The 26,715-nt window shown below is 53.8% G+C and overlaps 1 protein-coding gene across 10 annotated transcripts in view; it reads left to right on the top strand.

Moving 5' to 3' along the window:
* Positions 1-4,137: 4,137 nt before the first annotated feature.
* Positions 4,138-26,715, top strand: part of PAX5 (paired box 5) — a gene marked incomplete at both ends in the record, with an annotated part of 130,459 nt that continues 107,881 nt past the window's right edge. For 6 of the 10 annotated variants that reach the window (XM_082301075.1, XM_082301072.1, XM_082301071.1 and 3 more), the window contains 5 exons: positions 4,138-4,183; positions 12,354-12,519; positions 16,894-17,091; positions 21,099-21,163; positions 23,170-23,298. In XM_082301075.1, coding sequence (XP_082157201.1) covers positions 4,138-4,183; positions 12,354-12,519; positions 16,894-17,091; positions 21,099-21,163; positions 23,170-23,298 — 604 coding nt within the window. Of the gene's footprint in view, positions 4,184-7,148; positions 7,192-12,353; positions 12,520-16,893; positions 17,092-21,098; positions 21,164-23,169; positions 23,299-26,715 lie in introns of those variants that run through there. The other 4 variants (XM_082301076.1, XM_082301074.1, XM_082301073.1 and 1 more) reach the window with 3 other exon arrangements.

Raw genomic sequence — 26,715 nt, 5'->3', positions numbered from 1 at the left:
TGGAGAAAAAGAGTCCTAGGGGCCAGCAAGGGGAGCAGCCCTCCCGGTGCCAGACAGAAAAGCTCCGTGCAGGTCTTTTAGAAAAGCATTTCACCCGGTCATTGTGCTGGCAGTGACTCTCTCTGCGGAATACACCAGAGAAAGACCCCTGGGAATACACTGACAAGGATGCCTGGCAACAGGCAACACATCTGAGACAGAAGTTAGTGTTAGGTGAGGGGAAAGAAAAATAGTTATGAATATCGGCTGAAAAAGAGAAGTCTCTCAGCATTTCCTGCCCTCCTTTCATGCTCTCAAAAATAAAACCTGCTGCTTTTGTCAGCTGGGCCACCTCGGCTCTGGCTTCTCTCTGTACTGACTAGACAGGGCAGGGGGATGGAGCAGTGACAGGACGGTCAGCATCTCCCCGTGCTCATCTCTATCTCTGAGATCATCGTCTGGGGGGACAGCGCACTTCCTCCGTGTGGACCAGTGCTGACGGGATGCCTCCAATCCCTGCTCTCCTCTTTCAAACCTCTGTTTGTGATGGCTCTCTAAAGATCATTGAGGATATTCGAGTATACTACCTAAGGCTCTCAACTTCACAGGACTGCCTACCTAACACCTTTTAAATTGCTTCAGTCTAATTAGCATCCCCATCTCAGAGCTGACTTTTTTCTCTGGTAACACACTGGGCCAGGATCGCTAATAGATTTCCTCTGCCTTGAATTCAAAACGACAGACATCGGAGGAAAAAGAGTCTGTAGTGCTGCAGAGGAACACCGGCTATTTCCAAATCAGTAACACCCTGCGCCGCACCTTCCCTTCCCCCCCCCCCCCCACCTTCCCCCGAATGCTGCCAAAGAGGATTGAATTGGTAGAATTTGTAGCAGCTCTCCCCCTCTCCCGTGTTTGGTGTCGATGTGTTTCACAGAAATATGAGAAAATGCAGATAACTGTAAAGGTGGTGCAGGTCTTTGGATGCTCCCTGGAACCCTGTGCCCCTCCAACCCCCTCAAATACGGGGAGAGGAGACAGTCCTAGGAGCAGCGCAGGCCAGTACCTGGGGAAGCGAGGCGCTCTGCTCCGGCCGCTCCAGATGCGTTGGGCGACAGGTGTTAGGCCCCGCGCAGTCTCGGGCGAATGTGAGCGTTGTAGGGTGGGAGGGCAGCACTTCACGTCCTAACGTTATGCATCAGATATAAAACGACAAAAGGTTGGCCCGGGTTCGTGATCTCCTGTCTTCAGTGAGGGCAGGTAACCACTGTCCTTGGAAAACTCCAAACCCAGATTTCTGCTGCGCCACGTTTCTTTTCTCTTCACTGTCGTTTTACCCTTCTGTGTGCAGAAAGCACACCACCACTCCAAAGCGTGGTCCGGGATGTGCCAAGGTCGGGGGCCCTCGGCTGCAGCCGCAGCATTGAGGTGGTGTGGCCTCGAGACCCCCTTCCCCGGGCATTTCTGCCATGGCAGGACTCTCTGTCCCCTCAGATGCTGCTCTGCTGAGAGTGGAGGCATTTTCCAGGGACCGTCCTGGGGGGATCCTGGCAGCCCCCAACCCTGCCGGCTCCCGAGGCACTGCCCCTGCGTGGAGACAGCAGCGGCTTCTTCTAGGCGTCCGTGAAGCGCCGGTTCTCGCAACGGGCCTTAAATCCCACCCCCGGTCACGGCACCGCGGGGGTCGGTGCTAGGGCGCGATGGGGTCCCTCAGCCGCGCCCCGGGGGACACCGAGCGGAGAGCAGAGCGGGTCCCAGCCCTCCTCCGTTGGCAGGGGGCGAGGAGGGCCGCTCCCCGCCGAAGCCCCCGATTTGTTTTCGTTAGCGCGGCAGCGGAGATGGCCGAGCAGGATTTGGGGAGTCCGTGCGGTCCCGGCACGCGGCACCGTGGCTGGGGACGGCTCCCTGTCCCCCAGCCCGCAGAGCTCCGCACCCCGCAGAGCTGCTCACCCCGCGGGCCCACGCGGGTCGGTGCCCGCGCGTCTCCGCAGCCACGGCCGCGCTGGCACACGCGTGGGGCCTGGCCGGCCCCCCCCGCGGTTCCGCCGCCGCCTCCCCATGCTCTCTGTCAGGCCGGGTCGAGCGGCGGGAGGGGAGGGGGAGCCCACAGCCTGTTTTTAGGACAACAAAATGTTTTTCGTTCTTTTCCCTGCGTGAGGTCAGAGGAGCGCTCCCGGGCTGCTCGCGTTGCCGAGGCCGGCTCGGCCGGGGAAAGCGAGGCGAGGCGAGCGCTTGAAGGGACGAGACAGGACTAGGGTTCTGCCGTGCATTTGCGCTGCTTCTGTGGGGGCACCTCCCCCAGGGAAGAACCCCCTATCCGGGAGCGGCGGGTGGCGCGGCGGGTGGCGCGGCAGGTCGTGTTTCGGGGCGAGCCCGTGGAAAGCTCCGGCGAGGCTATTTCTGTGTAAGACAATGAGAGCGAAGAGAGGTTGGTGGGAAGGGAAGCAAAAGAGAGAGAGGCCACAGTCGGCCTCGATTTCGGAGCCGGGCGGCCGGGGGTCCCTTAGGGCCGGGCCCGGCCCAGTCGCGGAACCCCGCGAGGCTGCCGGACTTAGGATGGGACTGCGTCGAAGGCGGAAGGATGGCCGGGAAGGAAAAGATAGAGTTTGGAAACAGAGTTGTGTCCAATGTCAGCTCCCAGTAGGGGCCGGCGTGGCAGGGGTGGCGAGGCTGCGCCTGGCGAGGCAGCCGGGAGAGAGCCCCTTCGTCGGCCTCGCGTCTCTATACCGGGCACATACCCCGTCCCGGCAGCGCCCGCCCCGAGCGGGGCTCCCTGGGCCGCTCCGCTCACGGGCAGCGGTGGCGACCCCCGCTCCCAAACCCCGCCGCCCCTTGCTCGATATTACGGCGCGGCGGCGGCCGTGGGGCAGAGGGGGAAGCTCGGGGAGAGGAGCAGAGCAGAGCCCACCTGCGACCACGCCAGCGGATCGGTTCCGTGTCTCGGCGGGTTCCGTGAGATAGGGGCCGCGGGCCGTGAGAGTGCGCGGGTGCGTGGCTGCAGGCGCCGCTGGGCGCGGGGAGTGGGACCGCCCGCCGGGCGCGGAGCCGAAATTTGTTTTGGCCTTCGGGAATGGCCGTTATTTCCCGCTTCCCCCCTCAGTCGTTTTGCTGAAAAATAAACCAATAAACCTGGGAGCGGTCAAAGTCTCGTGATTTTTTCCCTTTCCCTCTCCCCACCATCACCCGCGGCCGTGGGTCTGCATCCGCCACGTGAATGGGAGGTACGGGGGGAGGAAGCCCGAGTGAAGCCCCCCGGGCCGGGAAAATCCTGCTCAGGCCCCCCGTGCCTGCACTGGGCCGCTGTTCTCCGGTCCCCGCCGCAGTCCAGGGGCTGTCCCTCGTCGAGGGGCGCGGGACAGGAACGGGCAGGGCAGGCCCGGAGGGATGCGGGTGCGGGAGTCTCTCTGCCACCCCCCAGGCGTCCGTAGACGGCTCCCTGTCCCGCCCCTGCGGCGGCCCGGCCCGGCGGGGAGCGCGGCCCCGGGGGCGGCAGCGTCACTCCCGGCCCGGGAAGGGGAAGTCGGTCTGCTGAAAAGTTGGTGACAGGTTGGGGCAGCGGAGGCAGAGCGGGCAGGTGCCGCCGCCGCTGCCGGGGCGGCGGAGCGCTCGGTGGGCAGCCGGCTGCGAGCAAACTTTGATTCCTGCTACAGCACATGTCAGACTTTTCCTGGGTTTTGGCTGCTTCTGGGGACATCTTGTGATGTTTTAGAGAACAGGACATGATCTCACATGGCGAGGAGCTCTTTAGTTTCTTAATCATTTCACGGTTCCTTCAGAGGCTTTTTTCCACCTAAAACGTTTAGTTTCAGCTCAGTGATCAGCTGCAAAAGCTCGGCGGGGAGCGGAAGAGTTGAATTATTCCAACCTGAGAGAGCCCCTCACAAAAAAAAAAAAAAAAAAAAAAAGGAAAGAAAAAAAGAAAATAAAGAAGAAAAAAAAGAAAAGAAAAAAGGGGGGAAAAGAAAAGAAAGAGGAGGAAAGAGAAGAAAAGAAAAGAAAAAAACCGAGAAAGAAGGAAAAGATAACGGAAAATACAAGAAAAGAGAAAAGAACACCAAACAACAAAAAGAAAAGGGAAAAAAAAGAGGGAAAAGGAAGAGGTTACAATACGACGTGGAAACTTTTTCTTGCCTCCGTTTTCCCAAGTCCTGAAGAGCCGGAATGGAGCTGGAGAAAACCTACGCGACACCCCGAGCCGGCCGCACAGGTGGGACTCGGGCCAGGGGCTGCGGGGAGTCCGGTGGCTCCGCGGACAAGGGGGGCGCCGACGTGAGCGGGGACGCGATGCAGAACCGGGTGGGGTGGCACCAGCTCCCCGCGAGGCCGTCGGGGCGGCAAGGCGGGCTGCCGAGACCTCCGAATTCCGTGGAGTGGCCGCCCTGGTGTCCATTTGGTCCGCGACTGGGGCCAGTTGGGCAATAGGACAGGGACCGGGGATTGGCGACAGGCTGCGGGAGCCCCGTCACGGCGTCCCTGCGGGTAGCGCGGCGGCGGCGCGGGCGGTGGAGAGCGCGGAGGCGGCCTGGCGGCTTGGTGGCGGAATGCAATTTCGAAGCGATCGATAGGGCCTTTTATTAGTTAAATCGCCTGAATAATCGTTTAATCGATAAAGCATTTCATGGCGCGGCGGAGGCGGCCGGGAGCGGGGATGTCCGCAGGGGCAGCAGCACCGACAGCGCTGCCTGGGCTGGGCAGAATGACGAAGACGGGCCGAAGGCCCCGGGCAGAGCGCTCCAAAGCCTCTGCCGCCTCTGGCCCATGTGGAGCGTTGGGCCGAGGAGTCTTCACCTCAGTACCGGGTGAGCAAGAAGAAGGAGAAAGAGAATGAGGGGTCATGGCAGGAATGGAGGCTGGCCAGGATGTGAGGCGGCCCTGCCTGCTCGCTCGTCCCCTCCGCGCAGGACGGCGCTGCAACCCCGGGCCCAGCCTGCCCGCCATCCTCGACGGCTGCCCCGAGACGAGGTGCCGAGCGGCAGCAGGGGGCGGCCCTCCCGAGGGGCCCCGGCTCGGCTGCGGGGCTGACTAGGCATCGGCCCTCGCCGTTCTCTGGCCGGACTCTGCGTGCCGACTCCGCGGTGGCGGCTCGGCCGCGCCCGGCAGTTTCGACTTCAACGAAAACTCGGCCCGCGCCCACCCGTCCGCAGCGGACGCAGGCCCCGCGCTGCCGAAGGAGGGGCCGGGGCACAGCCTCGCTGCCGCCGAGACCTAAAGCGTTCAGCGGGGCCGGAGGGTCTCGCCTCGGGACGGCGGGTTAAGGTCTCCTGCAACCCCCTCCCGACAAAGATCCCCCTGGGGGGACGTGCCGGCGGTCGGGCCGAAGGCGAGGACGTCGGTTCAGCGGGGCTCTGCCACGCCGCCAGGGTCACACGCGGCGGGGCTATGTGGGGCGAGGGAGACCATCCGGGCCGCCTCGCCGAGCCGGGGGTCGCGGCCGGGGCAGCACCACTGGGGGGGCAGGACGCGCGGGAGCGGCGGCCTGAGTGGAAACCCGCCGCTTCTAGAGGAGACAGCCGCCAAGTCCCGGCGCGACCGCGGGCACCGTGAGCAGGCGGACACCCTCCCTGACTGCAGCCTCGGTCCACGCGCCTCCGCGCCCGCACCCACGGCCCGGCTTCCCGGGGGCGCCGGTGACCCACGGTCCCGACAGACGCCGTCCGGGCGTCGGGGAGACCAACAGCCACGGGGAGCTGCGTCGGGCCGTCGGCTGACACACGCCCACAGGACGGGCCGTTCGGCCGTCGGGGGTCCTGCGGCCCCGGGGTCCTCCAGCCCCGACGGGGACCCACCCACGCATTCGGTCACGAGTGGCTGAGCCCCCATACCCGCCCGCGGGGGCGTGCGGTCACGCCCCCCGCTCTTTATTGGCTCGCGGCCCGCCAATAGGCAGCGCCGCCGCTCGGCGGCCAATGCGGAACGCCAGCAAGCTAACTTTGCGATTGGCCGCGGCGCTGAGTGACAGGCTGGCCCCGCCCACGCCGCTGTCCGCCCGCGCGGTGCTGAAGCGCCGCCCGCCACCCCCTCCGCGCGCGCTGCGAGGCCCGCGCGGGGCTGCGGGGCGGGGTCGGTCCCGGGGCGGCCCCGACGGACCCCCCCGCCGCCCTCCCTCTGGCCCCGCCCCGCGGCCCCGCGCCCCCCGCCCCCGCCCCCGCCGCCCGCCACAACCCCCGCCGCCCGCCGCCGGCCGGCAGCGCGCCGGGCGCACCGCCCGAGCCAGCCAGGCGCCGCCGCCGCCCCGGCGGCCGACGGCGGGCGGAGGGGAGGGAGGGAGGGAGGGAGGGAGAGAGGGGAGGGGGCGCCGCGGCCCCGGCGGGCGGGCAGCGATGGTCGCGCCGCGCCGGCGCCCCAGGTCGGACGGCGGCCGCTGACGGGGCGGCCCGGTCCCGCGGGGCCGCGGCGAGCCCGGCCCCCCACCCCGCTCCCCGCCCTCTCGCACACCTTCCCCCGCCGATCCCCTCGCCCACCGCCGCCGCCCCGCCCGGCGCCGCGAGTTGCTGCGAGCGGCGCGGCGGGGGGCGGCACAGGCGGAGCGCGCCGCCGCCCCGGGACCGAGCCCCGCGGACGGGGCGCCCGCCCCCGCGCCGCCCGCCTCGGCCGCCGCCGCCGCGCAGCCGCCGGCACCACCAGCACAAAGAGCCGTCGGGCGGGCAGCGCTGGGCTCCGGCCCGCCGGACAGAGGCGCTCGCCCCTCTCCGCGCCCCGTAACGCCCCAGAGCCGGGCGGTGTGTGCTGCGCATCGGCGGCCGCCCGGGGAGCGGCTGAGGCCAGGCGCTCAGCCCGGGGCGGCCGCTCCGCGCCCCCCCGACGGAGCCTCGGGAGGCTGAGAGCGGCGCGGGAGACGCGTTCGGCCAGCGCTGTCGGATACCGCGACCCCTCTCGAGGCGGGACTCTTCGCTTTTTTTGGTGGTTTTGTTCAATATTATTTTTCACCTTTTTGGGTTTTTTTTTTTCCTTTTTTGTTCTTTTTTTTGTTGTTTTGTTTGAGGTTTCTTTTGTTGGTTTTGGTTTTTTGTTTTGGTTTGGTTTTGTGTGTTTGTTTGGGGTTTTTTATTTGTTTGGTTGGTTCTGGTCGGTCTCCGTCCTTTTTCGCGGGCTCCCTCCCCGACCCCGAAACCCGAGCGCTGCCGGCGAATCGAGATCAGCTCGGCGAGGTCGCCCGGCCCCGGACCGCTCCGATGGAAATACACTGTAAGCACGACCCGTTCGCAGCGATGCACAGTAAGTGGCTGCCCTTCAACTTGTCTGAGCGGCCGCGACGGGCTCCGCGCGATCATCTCCCTCCCCTGGCCCTGTCGGGTTGCCCGCCGACGTTTTCCCCACCGGGAAGATCGGTGTGACGGTGGACGGCCGGCGGAGGGGTGCTGCGGGAGCTATTTTCCCGTAGAGAAAGAGCCGATGTCAGTGCGTGTGTATATCTGTGCAGATGGATACATAAACACGTCTCTAGACGTGTGTAGGGCCATCAGTACATATGGACGCGCGCTTATGTACATAGATGAGTACATAGATGTTACATATATGTGCATATGTTTATTTTTCCCCCTAAATAAAATATCCGGGGAAAAAGCCGCCAGGTATTTCCGACGAACGGAAAAGTTTGCAGCACGATATTCTTTCTCTTTTTCAACATTTTGAAATTCGTTAATTGGAAATAAAGAAAAAAAAAACAAAAACAAAAACAAAACAAAAACCAAACAAAACAACCCAACAACTAAACGGCCTTAAACAAACAAACAAATAGAACCCCGCCAAAAACACTAAACAAATTGAACTAATGCGGAAGGCGAGGAGCGGAGCTAGAGGGAAGATTTTTGTCTTTTTAAATCCCGAAGAATGGCGTCACGATCGCGGCGTGGGGCGGCGGAGCGGGCAGCCGGTGAACTTAACAGGTCGTGCGCGATGGGTTCGCCCGAGATTTGTTGTGCTTGAGAGGTCGGGGAAGACTTATCCATTAGCACAGTGTTATGTGAAATGACATTTTCTCTCACGGTGAGTTAAACGCTGCATTACGGCGAGAGATTGCGAGGGAATTTAAGGTAGAACTAATCTCATTTCCCGGTGCACCGCAGCCTTTCGACTCAAAGAAATTTGTTTGCAAAATAATCCACCGAGCGCCGGGACTGGAGATTCCCTCCCTCTCTCCTTGTCGTCTCCCCTCTTCCCGTTCATCTGCCCATTTCCCATCCCTCTTCCCGCCGCTCGGTTTCTGGGGTTGTCCAGAGCGGGACGGTGGCCGGTGACGGGCTCTGCCGCCCCCGTGAAAGCGGACTTTCCGTCTTGCGGCAGTGCAGCGTTCGATCCTCGTTATTTATTTCTCTCCCGGCATTGAACCAAATCACGTTTTTTCAAAGGCGAACTTTAAGGTCGGAAAGCCCGCTGCGCGCGATGCGGGGGCGGGGTGGGGGGGGGGGGGGGGGGGTGGGCGCGGAATCCCCCGCCGCCGGAGTGCCCCTTGCCCCGGGTGGCGAGCGGACACGCAGCCCACAGAGGACGGGATCCCCGCGTGGGGCCGGACACCCCAGGCAGGAGCAGCCGCGGCGGCTTTCAGCGGCGCCTGCCCTCGTTGGCGGCTGTGGAAAATCGATGTCTTCTTCAGGAATTTCGGGGCAAACAGAAGGAATAAAACCAAAACGCCGGTGCCTTTTCTCCGGTTCCGACCGCGGCCGGGAAGCCTCCGGCGCCATTCGCTGCCAAACGATCTCCGGACCCGCGGCTCATCGGGGGCGTGAGGGTGGACGTTGTGTCGGGACCCCCATACAAAAAGGCGGAGGAGGACGGGGGAGCCGGCGGCAGCGGGAGGAGCGGGTTGGCAGCACGGCCACGGGGAACGGTGGTCGGGGCCGGGGAGGTCCCAAGCGAGATTTCGGTCCCTTCTGGCGCCGACACGGTCCCCGCTTCTTCCTCGTCCCGCGTGGGCACAGCCGTTGGCTGCCGCCGTCCAGGGCCGCGAGGACGACGAGGCGGGCTGGGGATAGCCGGAGCGGCCCCGACCCGGGCCGGCGGCTACCCAGAACGGCCTCCCTTCGCCTCCACTCGCTCCTCGCCCGCCCCGGCTGCACCATGGCTCTGGGTTACGCCCGCCGACCCCTCGTCGGGGCTTCTCCCTCCCGAAATAGCCCCCGAGTCTGTACCCGTCCGCGCTCCCTACGGAGGCCCCGGGCTGCGGACAGGGGCACGGAGTGGGGCGGCTGCCTCATCTCCGCACTGAGCTGCGGACTCGGGTCGATGCCCCCGCAGTTCCAGCAACCCCTGGCCCGACGGGGCCTCCTGTCTGCAGCCGCCCGGGAGCGCGACCCCGGCAGAGAGGCCCCGGTGGGCAGGAGCCAGGCTCGGCGCCGGTGCCGCTGCCCAGAGCTGTGGCAGGTTTGGAGGAAGAGACGGCCGTGGCCCCAGCCTTTGTTTCCGGCGCCTGGAGGGTCGATGCTCCCGGCCTGGGTAGGCCCGGTTCCCGCTGGCCTCCGGGGACTGGGGACGGGCTGCAGGGGTAGAGTCGGCCCCTTCCCTGAGGAAACGCATGTCTTAAGGATGCTTTCTCTGCCCTTTTCTTCCTGTTCTTTCCCTCTATTTTCATATCTTTTAATCTTTTCCTTCCTTCCTTCCTTCCTTCCTTCCTTCCTTCCTTCCTTCCTTCCTTCCTTCCTTCCTTCCTTCCTTCCTTCCTTCCTTCCTTCCTTCCTTCCTTCCTTCCTTCCTTCCTTCCTTCCTTCCTTCCTTCCTTCCTTCCTTCCTTCCTTCCTTCCTTCCTTCCTTCCTTCCTTCCTTCCTTCCTTCCTTCCTTCCTTCCTTCCTTCCTTCCTTCCGAATTCCTTCCGAATTCCTTCCGAATTCCTTCCGAATTCCTTCCTTCCTTCCGAATTCCTTCCTTCCTTCCGAATTCCTTCCTTCCTTCCGAATTCCTTCCTTCCTTCCGAATTCCTTCCTTCCTTCCTTCCTTCCGAATTCCTTCCTTCCTTCCTTCCTTCCTTCCTTCCTTCCTTCCTTCCTTCCTTCCTTCCTTCCTTCCTTCCTTCCTTCCTTCCTTCCTTCCTTCCTTCCTTCCCTTCCCTTCCCTTCCCTTCCCTTCCCTTCCCTTCCCTTCCCTTCCCTTCCCTTCCCTTCCCTTCCCTTCCCTTCCCTTCCCTTCCCTTCCCTTCCCTTCCCTTCCCTTCCCTTCCCTTCCCTTCCCTTCCCTTCCCTTCCCTTCCCTTCCCTTCCCTTCCCTTCCCTTCCCTTCCCTTCCCTTCCCTTCCCTTCCCTTCCCTTCCCTTCCCTTCCCTTCCCTTCCCTTCCCTTCCCTTCCCTTCCCTTCCCTTCCCTTCCCTTCCCTTCCCTTCCCTTCCCTTCCCTTCCCTTCCCTTCCCTTCCCTTCCCTTCCCTTCCCTTCCCTTCCCTTCCCTTCCCTTCCCTTCCCTTCCCTTCCCTTCCCTTCCCTTCCCTTCCCTTCCCTTCCCTTCCCTTCCCTTCCCTTCCCTTCCCTTCCCTTCCCTTCCCTTCCCTTCCCTTCCCTTCCCTTCCCTTCCCTTCCCTTCCCTTCCTTCCTCCCTCCCTCCCTCCCTTCCCTCCCTTCCCTCCCTTCCCTCCCTCCTTCCCTCCCTCCTTCCCTCCCTCCGTCCCTTCCCTCCCTCCGTCCCTCCCTCCTTCCCTCCCTCCTTTTTTTTTCCTCCTTCTCCCCTTGTCCGACCACCACCACAGGATCTTCCCTCTCCAACTGAACGCACCATGCGCGATTCCTTGCACTTAAAGCCCTGAGGAGCCCGAGGTCTCATTCCTTGTAGCCTTCCGGGCAGCTGCCCTCACACAAAGCCTCGGTGTCCTGGGCATCGCGGCATCAATCTAGGCAGGAGTCCCAGCACCGGTGTCTGCTTCCGGCGCACGGGAGGGAACCCCGCGGCTGGGCCGCTGGCAGAGTGTGCCTCTCGCACCGATGAAGGCAGAGCAGGCGCTTGTCTGCTAGCCACAGTGTTTAACATCACGTATTTCATGGGGGTTCATTATGTGTCCTGAGAGTTTTAAAAGGTGGTTGCAAAGTTTTGACAGCAGTTTATCAATAGTGAAATAACAAGATTAAAATAAAAATAGCTCTGTATAATTTTTTTTGAACACTGAGGCATTTGGCTTGCCAGCTTATTCAGTACGATTCCAACTCTGCTCAAACAGAGAGATTTTCTGTATTATTTTTTGTTCCAGAATTAGCATCTATACTATTCCTGTGGCTTGTTTTTAGTTCGTCCACCCCGCCGTAATATAAGTAGTTGGATGAATAACAACATAAGGGTTAATTATATTACCTTCTAGTACGTAGGATTAATTTGTGTTCATGTGGTTTACAGTTTCACTGCTATTCCTCCAAGCGGGTCCCGTTTCCAACCAGATATATAATTCAACTTTGCTAAAGGTGAACACTGCAAATCTGCTCCTGTGGGATCATAATACCTGCTAAGACTGCTGTAGGAGCAGTTTTTCTTTCTCTTTCTTTCTTTCTTTCTTTCTTTCTTTCTTTCTTTCTTTCTTTCTTTCTTTCTTTCTTTCTTTCTTTCTTTCTTTCTTTCTTTCTTTCTTTCTTTCTTTCTTTCTTTCTTTCTTTCTTTCTTTCTTTCTTTCTTTCTTTCTTTCTTTCTTTCTTTCTTTCTTTCTTTCTTTCTTTCTTTCTTTCTTTCTTTCTTTCTTTCTTTCTTTCTTTCTTTCTTTCTTTCTTTCTTTCTTTCTTTCTTTCTTTCTTTCTTTCTTTCTTTCTTTCTTTCTTTCTTTCTTTCTTTCTTTCTTTCTTTCTTTCTTTCTTTCTTTCTTTCTTTCTTTCTTTCTTTCTTTCTTTCTTTCTTTCTTTCTTCCCGAATTCCTTCCTTCCTCCCTCCCTTCCCCCCTTTTCTCTCCCTTTTTTTTTTTTCTTCCCCTTCCCCCACTTGCTTAATTCAAGGCATCTGGGGAAAAACAAAACACAGCGTATTTCATTTCAGGTATCTCTCTCTGTGCTTAGACAGAGGCAGTATGTGGGCTGAGCGATTACCCAGCCTTATTTTCCGCTGGCTTTCCAGCCAGCGGCTCTGAGAAGCCTCCGCTCCACGGGACAGCACCAGGTCTGCCCTGGAGTTCGTAGCTGGGCCAACGCGACTTCGGGAGGAGGGTGGTCCGCCGCCGGGGTGCTGGACATGATCGAGGGGTTCCTCGTGGCCATTTGCCCAGAGGGGGCCCCATCTGCCTTCAGGCAGGACGGTCCTCCCCTCCAGCAAGTGTCATTGCGGCAGTGAGGTCACCTCCCTGCTCCTCCCGGGGAAATCGGACCAATTCTGGGGAGGCGGTGCCCAGCGCCTGAGAGCGCTGGGGCTGGAGATTCTGCCCTGCAGAGACATCTGAAACTCTCACACAGCTCTTCCGCCCTTCTCCCCCTCCCCTGTGTGTTTCAGGACATGGAGGTGTGAATCAGCTGGGGGGTGTTTTTGTGAACGGCCGCCCTCTCCCAGATGTCGTTCGCCAAAGGATCGTGGAGCTCGCCCACCAAGGGGTCCGGCCGTGTGACATCTCCCGGCAGCTCCGCGTCAGCCATGGCTGTGTCAGCAAAATACTTGGCAGGTAAAGGGGGACGACAAATCCTCTGTCCGGCTAGAGAAAAGTGTCAGTGCCAGTTCCAGAACTAGAGGCTGCAAACAAACGGAGATAGGCGATCAGTCCAGTAAGGAGAGCGGCTGCATGAGGAGTCGTGGTTTTATATGTCTGATGTGGAAAGAAAGAGCCAATATCCGTAGGTCTAGCTTTTTTACAGTTTCTTGTATGCAATTCTAATGCGAAGTGCAGAATGCCATGAGTATCTGCTGTACATATAGTGTATGTCCTGCACTTGTCTTCTCTGAACAGGAAGGGAAATCTGGCAGTCACATTCAGCAAAATGTGAAAAATGTAGAAGTTGTGGAAGTTGCTTGTTTTGCTTCCTGAATAGAACTTTTTTTAAACAATAATAGCATTATATATTTCATCAACATTGTGACATGTGCATTCATACAAGCTATTCTGAAATCTATCCCGTTGTTGATGATTAAATGTTTTTTTCCAGTCTTCTACTGGGTTAAGAGAGCACAGAACACCATAAGCAGCTAGTAACCATCTTAAATGTATTTTGGCTACTTTAGGAGTGGCTCTCTGTTCAGCCAGGAGCTGCTCCAAACACTAGGGCAGCAGGATATTAAACTCTGAATTCATTTTATTTCCTGATTTCCTTTTAAAATTTGACATAGATTCAGGTAAAAAATGCCATGCTTGCTTTTTTCTTTTTTTTTTTTTTTTTTTTTTAACACCTTCTGTGCAAACCTAAACCTAATTTGTGTAAGTTACAGTTTTCAAATGGTATTGAACCCCAGGTATTCTTACATACCTGAGCAACTTATATTAAGGGATTTTTTTTTTTCCTAGTGTTTTTCTTTGTCATCTGGAAAAGTTAATTACTGATCTGTTTGCTAAGATTTCACAGCTAATTTCATTGTTTAGAATTTTATTATTTTTATTTAAAATTTTATTTTCCTATTCCTAACCAACATCTCTCCTGGACATAGTGCAGCTGCAAAGATGATTCAGGCATTTTTCTGTAGTATCACACAGGGGATGTGTTGATTACTCAGTGTCCATATAAGTGGTCAGATTTGTCAGGGTCACAGGTGCCCGGTTTTGCAGCTCTTGTCACTGTTTTCCACATAACCATCCTACCTCTACTTGTCCAAACTCGTGAGCAGCGTCTCCACATCCCTGCTCAGTTTCAGAGTGTAGGCTGGACTCGGTGCCTTTGCTTTATCTCTCATGCCTTCCTCACAAGGATATGCCTTCCCTGCAAACTACACACACTTCTCCCGCTGGAGTTTTAAGAACACAAATGCCTTGACTGGTTTAGAGAGGAAAACTTTCCATGGGCTTTATACTGCCCACCATGGGTTGTTTCAATCTGTTATGGCTCCACATCTGCAGGTAACACAGGCTCCTGCTCCCTGCCTCGCTGGCGTGGTTTGGCTGGTGATGCTCATTGTTGCATTGGAATTGCCACCAATTCCCATTAGGATCAACACACAGCTTGGAAACAGGCAATTTATTTACCCACCAGGCAAAAGTCTGATGGTTTTACTTTTGGCAGTTTAGGTCTACTGCTAGATATACTTGCAATATAGAGCTCAGAGTGAGGTTCCAGAGCTCTGTCATTAAAGTTGTCAGCAATAAATTGGAATTTCATAGCTCATAATTTTCCTAACTAATAATTACAGTGGGTAAAATGTCTCTGTAATTGCATCTCTGTGTGTATGTTTTTTCATATGTGTGCATATATGTGAAAAATGGGAATCCTTATGATAAATCCTTACATTTGGAATTTTATTATTGGAATTTTTCAGTATTAGATGCAGCTTTAAAAAAACATCTAGAAGTAGATAACCAGCTGTTGCAGGGCAAATGAAGCTCTTACCCCTTGGGGAAGGGTGCTGGAGAGGGGCCCACCCTACACCTGCCTTTGCAACTCTCCATAAGCAAAAGGCCCTGACCTGATGCACATGAAAAGATGCTGGCTAAAGTGATCCTTGCCTTTAAAATGGAAACAGGAGTCAGGGATGCTGGAGGCATGCAGCCTGCAGGCCTTGTGACTGCACCCAGATTCATTGCTAGGGTGGAGAGGAGGGGGATGTCCATGGCAGTGCAGGGTGAGAACTGTTCCCATCACGATGACCTCCCCCAGCATCTAGGGAACGGGATGTGGGCCCAATCCTGCACGTCCCATGCAAGGCGAGCCTTCCTGTGGGCTCATCTGTGCCTGGGCGGGCCTTGAGGCCATGAAAGCAGGCAGGTGAGCAGAGGTTAAAGAGTTTGGGAGTAGAGGTCTTGCTGTTCTGAAGGCACCAGAGATTTGTCCCCTGGTGAGCTCATCACAGCCGCAGTATTGTGGTGGCAAGGGCCCTCTCTGGTGTGGCTTTCCTGCTGTGGTGATCAGCCATGGGAAAGCATTGGCTGGTCTGTACAGGCACAGCATCCTGTACTGCTGGGAGTGCTCCTCTTGGCTAGGCTGTCCTGGAGTGCAGGGCACTGACCACGGGCACTGTTGGAGAAAAGTGCTAAGAAACATTTGTGAAATCAATCATTTTGACTAGATTTAAGAAAATTGTGACTTGTTGTCTCGTAGCATTTGTGGTATTGTCTGGCTGCCTTCTACATCCTCCTCACAGAAATGGTGCCAGCAACCAAGGTTTTGAGCCCAGGGATGCAAGATTTTAGAAGGTTTATGGGCCATGTTTGCCACTGTTTTTGTTATGTCCTCCTGGAAGTGTGAGAGGAACTAAATTTTTCTCCTCTGCCCTAAAGCTCACTGCATTTAGGGACAGCAGGAGGGCTAATCCATCTCTCAACACTTGCCATTATTGATATTGCATAAATGGTTCATGGGGGCTGGTAAGCCTGAGTCAACATTTGCACACAGAATATCTGAGAACATGTATGAACAATTTGGTGTCAGTCTCTTTAAAGGAACTTTAGGTCCTGCACACAGAGCTGTCCTGAAAACACTAAGAACAGGTAGCCTGGCAAAAATTCGATGAACATGATTGCATGTTTCAGTGAGGCAGACTTCGGCTGTGCAGACTGTTTGGAAAGATGGGGGAATTTTTTTTTTTTGTATAATGGTTATGTTAGATAGTTGCAGGGAAAATATGTTAATAAGCAGTCTTGTCTTCCTGCTTGGGAGGTTTTCCTGAGCTAGAAATGTGGGCATAGAGCAGTAAGCGGTTGTGTTTGAGCTGCTGCAGGTACAGCTTGGTGGGCACCTGGTTGAGAGGCTGACAGAGTCGGGGGCTGCTCTATATGAAAGGGGTGTGCAGGATTAGGGCAGTTAGGGTGGTAGCTGAAGGTAGGCATGGGTTTATTTTTAATCTGGTCATGAGAAAATTCAGAAGATACAATGAAGTTCAGGGCTGTGAGAGAGCCTCCTGTATGGAATGCCCTGACTGCAGCATGGAGGAATACAGTTTCAGTCTCTGTTGTGGCCCTCAATATGTAAGATGGGACTTCTGCTCTTAGCAGCATGTTCAATACTTTATTAAAGGGGAAGACTTGCAGGGCCCAGAGATCTCAGCTACCATGTATTATGGCAAAGCTACCAAAAGCAGTATATCTTGTGTGATGTGCATGTGAAGAAATTGGTCAGATTTATTTTGGTTTAGGGATCTCATTCTCCACCTTTCCTGGGGGCATGGCATCAGCAGAGCTGCTGCTGATGGTGAAGATGCTGCACCCAAGGAAGCGCTGGTCACTGAAACTGATCCCTGCCTCAGCTGGACCCCTCCAGAGCATGAGCACCTCCCTTTCCCTCAAAATTTGTTATTGAAACTACTGAAACCACATTTACTGAAAATGTAATGATGAAAAGAATACATTTTGAAAAACAGGAACTATTAAAATCATAGTATGCATATTAAAATCAAAAACCAGGAAAAAGAGATGCTACTCTATTTCTTCCAGAGCTGCAAATAAAAAACAATACCTAGCCATCATGTCACTCTGAATCATAACGAGCTGTAGATATTAATGACAGCATTTCTGTAAAAACAGTAATTTGCTACAAAAGAGTCCACTGCAAAAAGTGGTCTTTGGTGTGATTTGTTTCTATTATTGCCAGTACTGCTGATTAATAACACACATTTTCAGTTAATTTTGGATCTCAGCATGCCCTTTAATCTTGCGTTATTTCTTTTGTCTTGCTATTACAGAAAAATATATATTGTATCCTGAGGCCCAATTCCAATTACTATAAGTTAATCTATTAGGTGATAAAGAACCACACAGGCAGGAAATGTGTATGTGAAAGTGAAGATGTATCTCAGGATTTGCTGGGGTTCAGTTACCTTGAAATGATGCTCTCTATAAATCTCAGAGCATGTTCTCTGTCTGTGTGTGATAACCAAAGCTTTGTTTTGGATGTTGTCCCAGGTATTATGAAACCGGGAGTATTAAACCTGGAGTGATTGGAGGATCAAAACCAAAGGTCGCCACACCCAAAGTCGTTGAAAAAATTGCAGAGTACAAACGCCAAAATCCCACCATGTTTGCCTGGGAGATCAGGGACAGACTCCTTGCTGAACGAGTGTGTGACAACGACACTGTGCCCAGCGTCAGTTCCATTAACAGGTAAAGTTCTGTGTGGGGTGGGATGCTCCATGGAAGCATTGTCACTATGTCTTTGTCTTTTAGTAGAACTGGGTGTTTGGGGCTGCTTCTAAGAAAAGCAGCTTTGCCTGTTTCCCTATGGCACTTGGGGCTAGGGAGCAGCTCTGGGCTTACCTCGGTGGCTGAAGCACCATGGATGATGAGCGTTTCCTAGGAGTGGGCAGGTTCCACTGCCAGCCTTTGCTTCTTTTCCATCCTTTCCCCTGTCTGTGAGTAGGAGGACCTTGCTGGGAATGACCCTATGAGTTTGTTATGAGTGAAGCCCTAGTTCTGCTCTATAGGGTGGGTGTTCAGTGGGACATGCTTTGCCCTGGGGGGAAGCTCAGATGGCCATTGAGTAGGGTGGCAGCTGCCTGGGAAAGAAAGGGACCTAAGGCATGGGTCTGAGGTACCGTTCTATCACCCATTTGGTGTAGCTGACATTGGCCCAGGCCTACGTTCAGTGTGAATATCAGTGGGGGAATTTGGTTGGTAGTGTCTGAGGGCCTCCGCTGTCTGCTTTTTACGTTGGGGAACCTAAGTGGCCTTGTATTGCTTTTGCAAAAATGCAGGGGAATCTCATTTGGAGACTCAGTCCCATGTTTGTGAATTCTGCCATGGTGTCACAAGTCAGGGCTGGGGTCATAGAAGGGTCTAAAGGGCCTCTAAACTACTGCCTTGTCTGTTACACCTTCTGTGCCCACAATTTCCTCCTGAGTCAAGTGACATGTAAGGCTGATGTTGGAAAAACCCAGTGAAATACTATGTGACATCTCCAGCCCTGCCAGAGCAACAGTAAGAGGCGAATACTTGGATAGCAGAGCTCTTGGGCACCCATGGGCCTGGCAAGCAGAGTTCTTTAATCTTCCCTCTGTTCCAGGCTTCCTCCTCCCCATGCTGGTGAGATGATTTTCACTTGTGCAACTGCATGCAAATTCTTCGAATACAGCTCGCTATAAAAGGTCTCATTTGCGTCCAGACGTGAAATAAATTGATGCAATATTCTTTTATTGGCTATCCCAATCTGATTTGCATTCATGGAGTTGCCGCTTGAGTAGCCGGAGTGGCTTCCCCAGCATTAGCGGGGAGTGCAGTCTCTGCTTTGACAGACCAAATGTAGACTCATATGTTTGTGGAATTAAAAAAAAAAGAATGGGGCTGTTCATGTTCGGTCTTTGCTGCTTGGGAGCCCCTGACTTGGAGGCTCCAGAGCAGCATGGAGTAACTCTATGAACGTGGTGTCTTTAGTTTTAAAGGGGGTTTGAGAAACATTACACACACCAGGAAAACCAAAGGAAAATATCAAATACCTAAGGAGAAGCTCTGCTTCCATTAATGTCAACGAGTCATGTGAGAATCATGGCTGCTGTGAGCAGTCCTGTGCTTGTGTTGGAGAACTTCAAATGTCCTCCAAAAAACTACCAAAAAGGCAGTCACAGCTCTAGGTAAAAGGGAGATATAAGTAGCTTCCAGTCATATTTTGAGCCAGTTTCTATGTTCCACTTGCTGTGTCCTTGTATGTTTCCACACTCATAATGCCCACACCCTCACTGGCCTTGTAACAGAAACCCAGTTCATGATCTATCACCAAGGTTTTTGTCTGTAAATCTAATTCTTTCTCATCTGCTTGTGACTGTGGCTAAGATCTTTCCTCAAAGGTTTGCAATCCCTTTTAAGAAATGCATGCAATCTGTTTGAGTCAATCTCTTTACTCAGAGAATTGTTTTTGCTGGCTTAGGAGCTCCTCGTGAAAACCCAGACTGAACAGCCATGTGACAAAGAACCTGAAATTCACATCAAAACACTTCGCTTTAATGCTAAATCCTACAGTTCCAGCAGTCTGTGGGGTTTATGCTCATATTTAACATTGAGTATATACTTTGGGGCCTTGCTGGTGGGGAAGGCAGGAGGCCGCTGCCCACAATATTCTTGTTCACCACTGAGGTGCAAATCAGGGGCTGCCTGGTCAGCACAAACCTAAGCCTACAAAAATCTCTCTGAGTGGTTCCTGTCCTGCTGCAGTTACTATTTCTGCACAGGGGAGGATGGAGGTACTGCTCTGGTTTTCTTTCTGGTTCTCCAGAGTGCAGAGGGTGTTTGCCAGGGCTGTGTTGTTCCCTTACAGGATGCTGATGCTGTTTCTGTGGAACACTAGAGTTTATGGGGATGGACTACTCGCAGCTCGTCCCCGCTACTGAGGGGGCCTTTTAGCAGACAAGTCTGAGCTGCTGCCCCCATGTAAGAGTGAATAATAATAATAATTTTTATTTATTAATAGCATTAATTGTAATAATAGGCCACTCTTCAATAGCAGAAGAAACTCTGTGTGATTAAGACTTAATTAATCATTGTGATTAGCTTTGCTCAAATCAGCTGAGAGCTGTCCTGCTGCTTTCAAATGCTCCAGTCTCTGTTCCTCCAGAGATAAAGATGTTTATGTGTCAGAAGGCCCTGGACACCCTTTCTTCACCATGACAGCCTTGTGCAGGGGGCTGTTTCCACTCTTGACCAGGCAGGGTCCAGTTTCTTTGGCCGTGCTCCCCCACCAAAGGTGCTGTCCCAACTGTTCCTGTCCCCCACACTGGGCTGGCTGTTCTGGGGGCTATGTTGCTGGAACCCATCTCCTGGGTGTGCCTGACATGCAACAGCCTCACTCTGGCGCTGTCAGCTGAGAGATGGCTTGTGGACAGGCCAGACCTCTGCCAGCCTCCATCAGACACCTCTGAGGAATGGGAGGGGAAGGGGACGACAGTGCATCCTTTTCTGGAATGGAGTTGGGTGTCACCACTGGTGGTCTCTGTCCCTGCTTATGGTGGACTTACCAGCAAGGAGCTGCTGTGTATTCCTGGAAGTTCACCCCCAAGCCCACTCCACCTGACAACTCCTCTCCTCTCCTGTCTGTCAAATTCATGGCAGGCAGGAATGGGAGGAGAGTTTGACAGGCACAGAGACGAGAAATGCTCACTGTGGCATTGCTGCTGTAACAGTAGTGCCTGGGGCAGGGGGATGTGTGGTGAACCAAGGGTGTGCCTCCTTCCAGCCTGTTCCAATTCTGCCACAGCCTGAGGGAGAGCTGTGTGATTTCCAGAGGTATTGCTGACCCTGTCTTTTGTTTTTTCATAGCGCATGGGCAGGTGAACAATGTATGTAGCATCTACCCAGAATCTCCCTTTGTAGCAGGTACCCTCTGTCCTGCACCACCACATATGCAGTCTGTTTTACCTTTATCTCTGAATTTTTCCTAATTGATGTCACTATCAATCAGAGCAAAGACTGTATGTACCCTGTGATGATAAATGTAGTCATTCAGCTTTAAGATTAGCATTTATTCCAACACTTTCTCTTCGAAATAATATTTTGGCTAAGCTGATCCTTTCCCGAGGTGTCCAAGTGCCTCTAGCCATGTGAGTGCTATACTTGGGATGCTCTAGGAACAGCCTTGCAAATGTGTCCCAGCACCCAAGAGTGCAGACCACAGGCTGCTGGGACCTCTGGGCTCAGAAGGGCCAAGCTCCCAGGAGAGGGGGTACTGGCCTGATGGTTGCCCAGATAGCAATGGATATCTCTTTCCTGGGCAGTGAGGACGGGGTCCTCAAAGTCACCAAAGCACCAAACTCTGAAGCATCCTGAGAACCATCTGGATGCAAGCATGTTCAGTGTGCTCTGGGAGGACCTTGCTTGAGCAGGGAGGTTGGGCAAGATGACCTACTGTCAACTGCTGTCTCTTCCAACCCGAGCCATTGCGTGATTCTGTGACTCTGTGGAATGTCACCCTGATGACTCTAATGGCAGGGGCTGGGGGCACAAATGTGGTCTTGGGTCCACCTGCCAAACTTTGATCTTTCAGTGAATGACAAAGGGAACGTATGCAGAAAGGCATTTTTTGTATTGATGTTGGTGTCCTTTGCTGAAAAAAGTAGTGTCTAATGCCTCCTGCCATTGCATGCCTAATGCTAGCTAAGTGGTCATTTTCTTTCCATTACTCACAGGATCATACGGACCAAGGTGCAGCAGCCACCCAATCAGCAGGTCCCAGCCTCCAGTCACAGCATAGGTAAGGAAAACTTTTTTTAAAATACATTAAAAAAAATCATAATGGGTTACAAATATTCTGAAGAACTTTTAATCATTCTTATGGACAGATAATTCTGCATAAAACACTTCAGCACACGTGCTAATGTGCCTTCTTTGTCATTCTCCAAGGGCTGAACATAGTAAATGAATTTTATAAATACTTCTAAAAGGTTTTGAATTTTACTGATTATTATGATAAATAGCTTTCACCATGAGACAGAAAATTGAAATCTAAACCAAAAAACCCCCACTAATAGGGGTCTATAGAATGTCAGATAATTAAAGTAATAAATCAAGAAAGGGATACTTATTCATAACATTTTCTGCATCATTAGTCAGTAAGTAGTTTTGAATGTGTTTTTTCAACTATCAACCATGCCTTCCATAGTTCTTTGTGCACTTGCAGTCTTGAGTGAAGAGGTAGCAAAACTTTCGGAACTTTTAATTCAGCCACAGAACAGTGATGCTGCACCCTGAGAGAGGTGATGCTGGTGGAGGGTGACCCAGAGGAGAACCCCAGGCTGGCGAGACACCCTCAGCCCTTCTCCTGGCTGATGGTGTCTTTCTGAGGAGGGTGGCTGCTTCTGTGCTGCAATGCAGCAGGGATGGAGGGACTCAGTCGGAGCTGAGGGCTGCTCTCCTTCTGTTCTGTTCCATGAAACCCATCAGGACACAGGTCAGCCCTTGCTTCACAGGAAGTGGTGTGGGGGCCCTAGTTTCTCTCTGCCTTTATGCTGTCACCTGTGATATGGTGAAATACTTGCTGATGCTTCTCTCTTGGCCAAGGTGTGCTGGCACCAGGAGAAAGGGAGTGGAGGCACAGAGCTGCCTGCACTCTTTCAGCTTGTCGGCAGATCCATACTGCAGACCCTGTGCCCTCAGCCTTTCTCTCCAGAAAATATCAAAACAATCTCAGAAATCTTCCTTTATCTCACTGTGGTGGCTTAAATGCTGTCTCTTCATGAGAAAGTCGAGAACAGAGAAGAAAAATCTTGTTTCTCAGGGTCCAGAGTTGATAGAGACAGCAGGGATTCCTGACACGGGTTTGCTCTGTGTGAGCTGTGTCTGGGGGTCTTCCATGTGGTCCCACAGTGTACCCCCCCATCCTATCCTTGGGGTCTGCATGATGATTTCTAGGATGTAGGGATGTGGCAGGACAGACTCAGCCTGTAAGCTGAGGGAAATGATGGTGGTGCTCCCTCCTCTGCCTGCTTCCATGAAGCCTTAGACACCCACAGCATCACAAGAACAGTGTTTGCAGTGCAATCTGGCACATCCAGACTGGTGTAGGCTGCTCATGAGTGACCACCCTCGGTGGACACAAACAGTACCCTTTTCTGAGGGCTCTTGCAAAGCATAATGGATTTAGGTCATATTTTGGGGAACCTCAGGGTCTTTCAGCCATCGATCCCTGGGCAACCCCAGCTGTGCAAGGTCTCCACTGGCCAAAGGCTGGCGGCATGGTCTAACATGATGCACACTGCACACCTAGCACAGCAAGTGAAGGTTGCTCTGCTCCCAGGAGGTTCCTGTCTCCAGAACCCTCTTGTGGCAGCTCCTCTCTCTGCATGACTGTGTTCACAGCAAGCTCTGTCCACATTGCTGGTGACATGGGCTGCTGTGTCACTGGAGGGCTTCTGCCAACCCAAGCAATGAGCTTTCCAAGCTCACTGAGCCTCGTGTGAGATGGGGTGTCTGACTGCTAAGGAAAAGCATCTCCCATCCTACAGCACATAGACCTAACCCCTCGTGAGGGGGGCAAAGGCTGACCATGCCTCTGCTCCCACCCCTACACTGGGCTGCTGTGGAATGCTGCTGGATCGGACTGGGCATGGCTGGGGTGGGTAAGGGCTCTTCCCGAGCCGGAGGTGCCACAATGGCCAGCTGAGCCCCAGCCCACCTCCTTTACGCCATGGGAGCTGGTGGCTTTTGGGTAAGCTGGTGCCCATGTTGTCCTGCAACTGACTGCCTGTCCTTGCCTTGCAGCCTCCACGGGATCTGTCACCCAGGTGTCCTCTGTCACCACTGACTCTGCTGGCTCCTCCTACTCCATTAGTGGGATCCTGGGAATTGCCTCCCCCGGCACTGAGAGCAACAAGCGCAAGCGGGATGAAGGTAGCAGGAGCTGTTTTCTGGGAGGGGGTGTGCATGGCTGCACAGCCAGAGGGGTGGGCTGGGGCGGATGCTGTGTGTTTGTGATGTGATGGAGCTGTGGACATCTGCCGTCTCTGTTGACTGCAGTGCAGTTTGGTTCTGCTTCAGCAGGACTTTGCCAAGGTCACAGACAAGCTGGGGTCCATCAGGGCAACCCAGTGGCCAGGAGCTGGGACTTGTCCAGGTGTTTTGGAAAGCTATGTCAGTGTGTCAGTTTTGAGCCAGGCCCTCCTCCACACTGTGGAACTTTTCCCTCCTGCCAATGAATAGGGGAACAGACACTATTGTGCTGACTCTGTGGCCACCTGAATTAAGAGATATTTGTAAAGTGGTAGAAGATTAACTGCAGAGACATCTGCTATGCTGCTGCTCTCAGGACTTTCTTCACTGGGGACACTTGTCAGTCTAGGATGGCAGAAGTAAGCACAGTCTAGTTGGGGTTGGATATTGTTGATACACTCCTCAGATCCACACAGGGTGTATGGTCCTGTTTTGTTCTGCATTCTAATGAAAACACTGTTTTGGAGAGAAGGCCACCAGAGATAGAGTGGAAGGTAAAAGAGGGGAAATTCTGTGTTGGTGTCTTATTAAAATACCATTAGTTTAGAGCATTACTTTCATTTTGGAACAACTTACAGAGAGAAGCTGAATTCATAGCAGTGGACACAATTTGTGTAGTGGAGGGCACACCAGAACTGTAGTGGGGCTTTTTCAGCTGAGGATGCAGAGGTCATGTGGAGGAGGGGTGAGTGCCTTTCCTGCTGAGTCACACTGAGCACCCATGTTCCTCAGCTTCTGCTGCTGGTGCAGGTCCAGCACTGCCCTGCAAAAAGTGCAGGTCCAGATCCCTGCACTGCCCCCACTGTCCCTTGCTGCCCAACTGCTCCTGGATGGAGAGGGTGGTGGGTGGGTGGGCTGAAGCTTTAGTGGCACCCCCCAACCTGCCCCCCCCTCCCCTGGGGAAAACACAGCTAAAATCAGCAGCCTGGCACCTGAGCTGTACAAACAGGGTCATGTGCCTGTGCATCCTTTAGTGGAAACACATGATCAGGTTGCAGAGTAGACCCAGATTTACTGAACTGGGAGAGAAACTGCAAGAGGTTGGTGGGGCCAGTTTCAGCCATGTAGGGAACTAATCTGATGGTGGGTGTATAAAACTCCTTGTGCTCAGGTTCTTGCTAAATATATCATTGTTACTTAACTCTGGGATTGTACACCTGATATTTTTTTCCAAATCCAGGTCATAAATGCGTTGTTAAATATATGCATTAAAAGCAGGTAGGGTGGAAGTCTTGTATTTTATCGGCCAGGTCAGGAGAGAGGCTGTCTGTATTGACATGTGCTCCTGTGCCACAGAGCCATTTTTTGGGTGCCTATGAGAAGGCTGCTTTAACTGCAGTGAAAAGGATTAAGTGTTTCCTTGAAAAGCAAAAGCAGTTCCAGAAGTAGAGCTGAGAACCTGCTCAGCTTTTTTCAGTTCGCATTCAGAAATGAGCATGTGATTGCTAAAGCAACCCCCATCAGTTTGGCAGGATGAGTCATGGGGTTTGAGCTCCTAAGCTGGACAATAATGCTGTCCTCAGCAGGCTGTTTAAACTGCTTTTACCATAGACTCAGGGCTGCAGGTTTGGAGAGGCATACTCAGGTACTCCAACATCTTTGTCTGTTGCGGGGATCCCTAGGAGCATCCCTAACACCCTCACTATCCTGCTTGGCACAAGCTGGATAGGTGGGGCTGAGTGCATTGTGCCCATGGAGGTGTCCCAAGGCTCTGTATCTGCTATATGTTTCTCTGATGTGAAGAGGAGAAGCATGTCACCTAATTATGGCCTGTATCATGATGTAGATGCACAAGCGACAGAGCTAATTTAACCATTTCCTGACTTTGGAGAGGCTGTCTCCACAGAGAGCCCCTCACATTATGTCATTTCTCTGTAGCTGTTGGAAAGTGAGTGCCTGCTGCTCTGCCTCCCTGCACACATTTCCTGGAGCCACTGGCTGTGCAGTGCCGTCCAGACGTCCTGGTTGCCCTCAGCCTGGGGATGAGGTGGGGTGGACTAACCCTTCCAGCTGCACAGAGCCCTTGATATAATTCATTAACCAGTTTTGTTCTCCTCACTCTTGACATTTTTTTAGCAGATGTCACCAGTCTTTAACCCAGTGGGGAGCTTGCTGGGTAGCAACAGGGGCAAAGCAAATCAGACAGTCTTTATTGGTTTATATAGCTGAAAGTGTCATTTTTTCCCCTGTTGTAATATGGACTTGGAGCAGATGTGCCTTCGTGGGGGATCAGTTGCTTTCACTTTTGGTTAAAGGACATGCTACTGGAGACTGACATGAGGAGCAGGCTGTTCTGTAATGAGGCAGAGAGATACAGGCAGCCGCTGCAGTCTCCAGCAGTGGAGGATGCCGGGCAGCTGCCTTGCTGTTCTGCCTGCAGATTGCCTCCTCAGGTGCAATGGCTGCAAGTTTGCCCAGCCCTACAGTTCAGGGAAGGGCTGTAGAGGTGCTGGTGGGTGACGGGGATGCACAGAGTGACCATGGTGGGGTGCCTGCTCTCAATGGGATCTGTTTTAGGGCGAGACCCCAAGTCAGAGCAAGCTGAATGCTCCATCCAATGCTGACAGCTAGCGTATGTGTAGGAGCTGGTTTCACTGCACTACCAACAGCTGGCTGGGGGACTGGTGGTGGTTTCATGATGGACACCTGACATATTTTGGGAAGTGCTGAGCATCCCCTATCTGGAAGTCAAAGCTTTCTGAAGTGGGGTTAAATAATCCTTGTCGAGCACTGAGAAGAGGGCAAAAGAGACTTTTCTCCACAGGTGGGTGCCTAGCAGACTGGGCGCAGATATGCTTCTCAGGACATGTTTTGGGGATGAAGGAGGTTGCTGGGCCATAAGTGCTCTGGAGGATGATGGGGGAAGAAGGGCCAGTGCACGGCAAGGCAGAGCCCAGCCCTCTTTCTCCCTTCACTCCTCTCTTTGCTAGCCCTGGTCTCCATCCTGCAGAGCTGTGCAGGTCTGGAAGAGATATCAGAAGGGCTTATGCCCACATGTAAGCACAACGCTTGCTGTGTTTGTGCCATGCCAGCTGAGGGATCCTGGAGCAAGCATGCTTGCCTAAGGCATGGGATGTGCTTCCCACCTGAGATGTCCTTGTGAGCTGCGGCTGCTCAATGGAAGAGTGACATCCCTCCACCAAAGGACTCCTGCATCTCAAAGAGTCCCAGACCTGTGTTCAGTGGGAATCATGTTGTGCCTGCTGGTCCTTTCCAAGAGTGTTCACAGAGCAAGGGGAGTGTGTGGGGGTGATGCTGGCTGCTGTGGGGAGATGCTGGGTGTAGCTCTGTTGCGCCTTGTGCACAGCCCTCTGCTTA

The sequence above is a fragment of the Coloeus monedula genome, assembly GCF_965178545.1.
Source record: "Coloeus monedula genome assembly, chromosome: Z".
NCBI classification, from domain to species: domain Eukaryota; kingdom Metazoa; phylum Chordata; class Aves; order Passeriformes; family Corvidae; genus Coloeus; species Coloeus monedula.
Note: the sequence above shows the minus strand (reverse complement) of the source record. Positions and strands in the feature narration are given on the sequence as shown.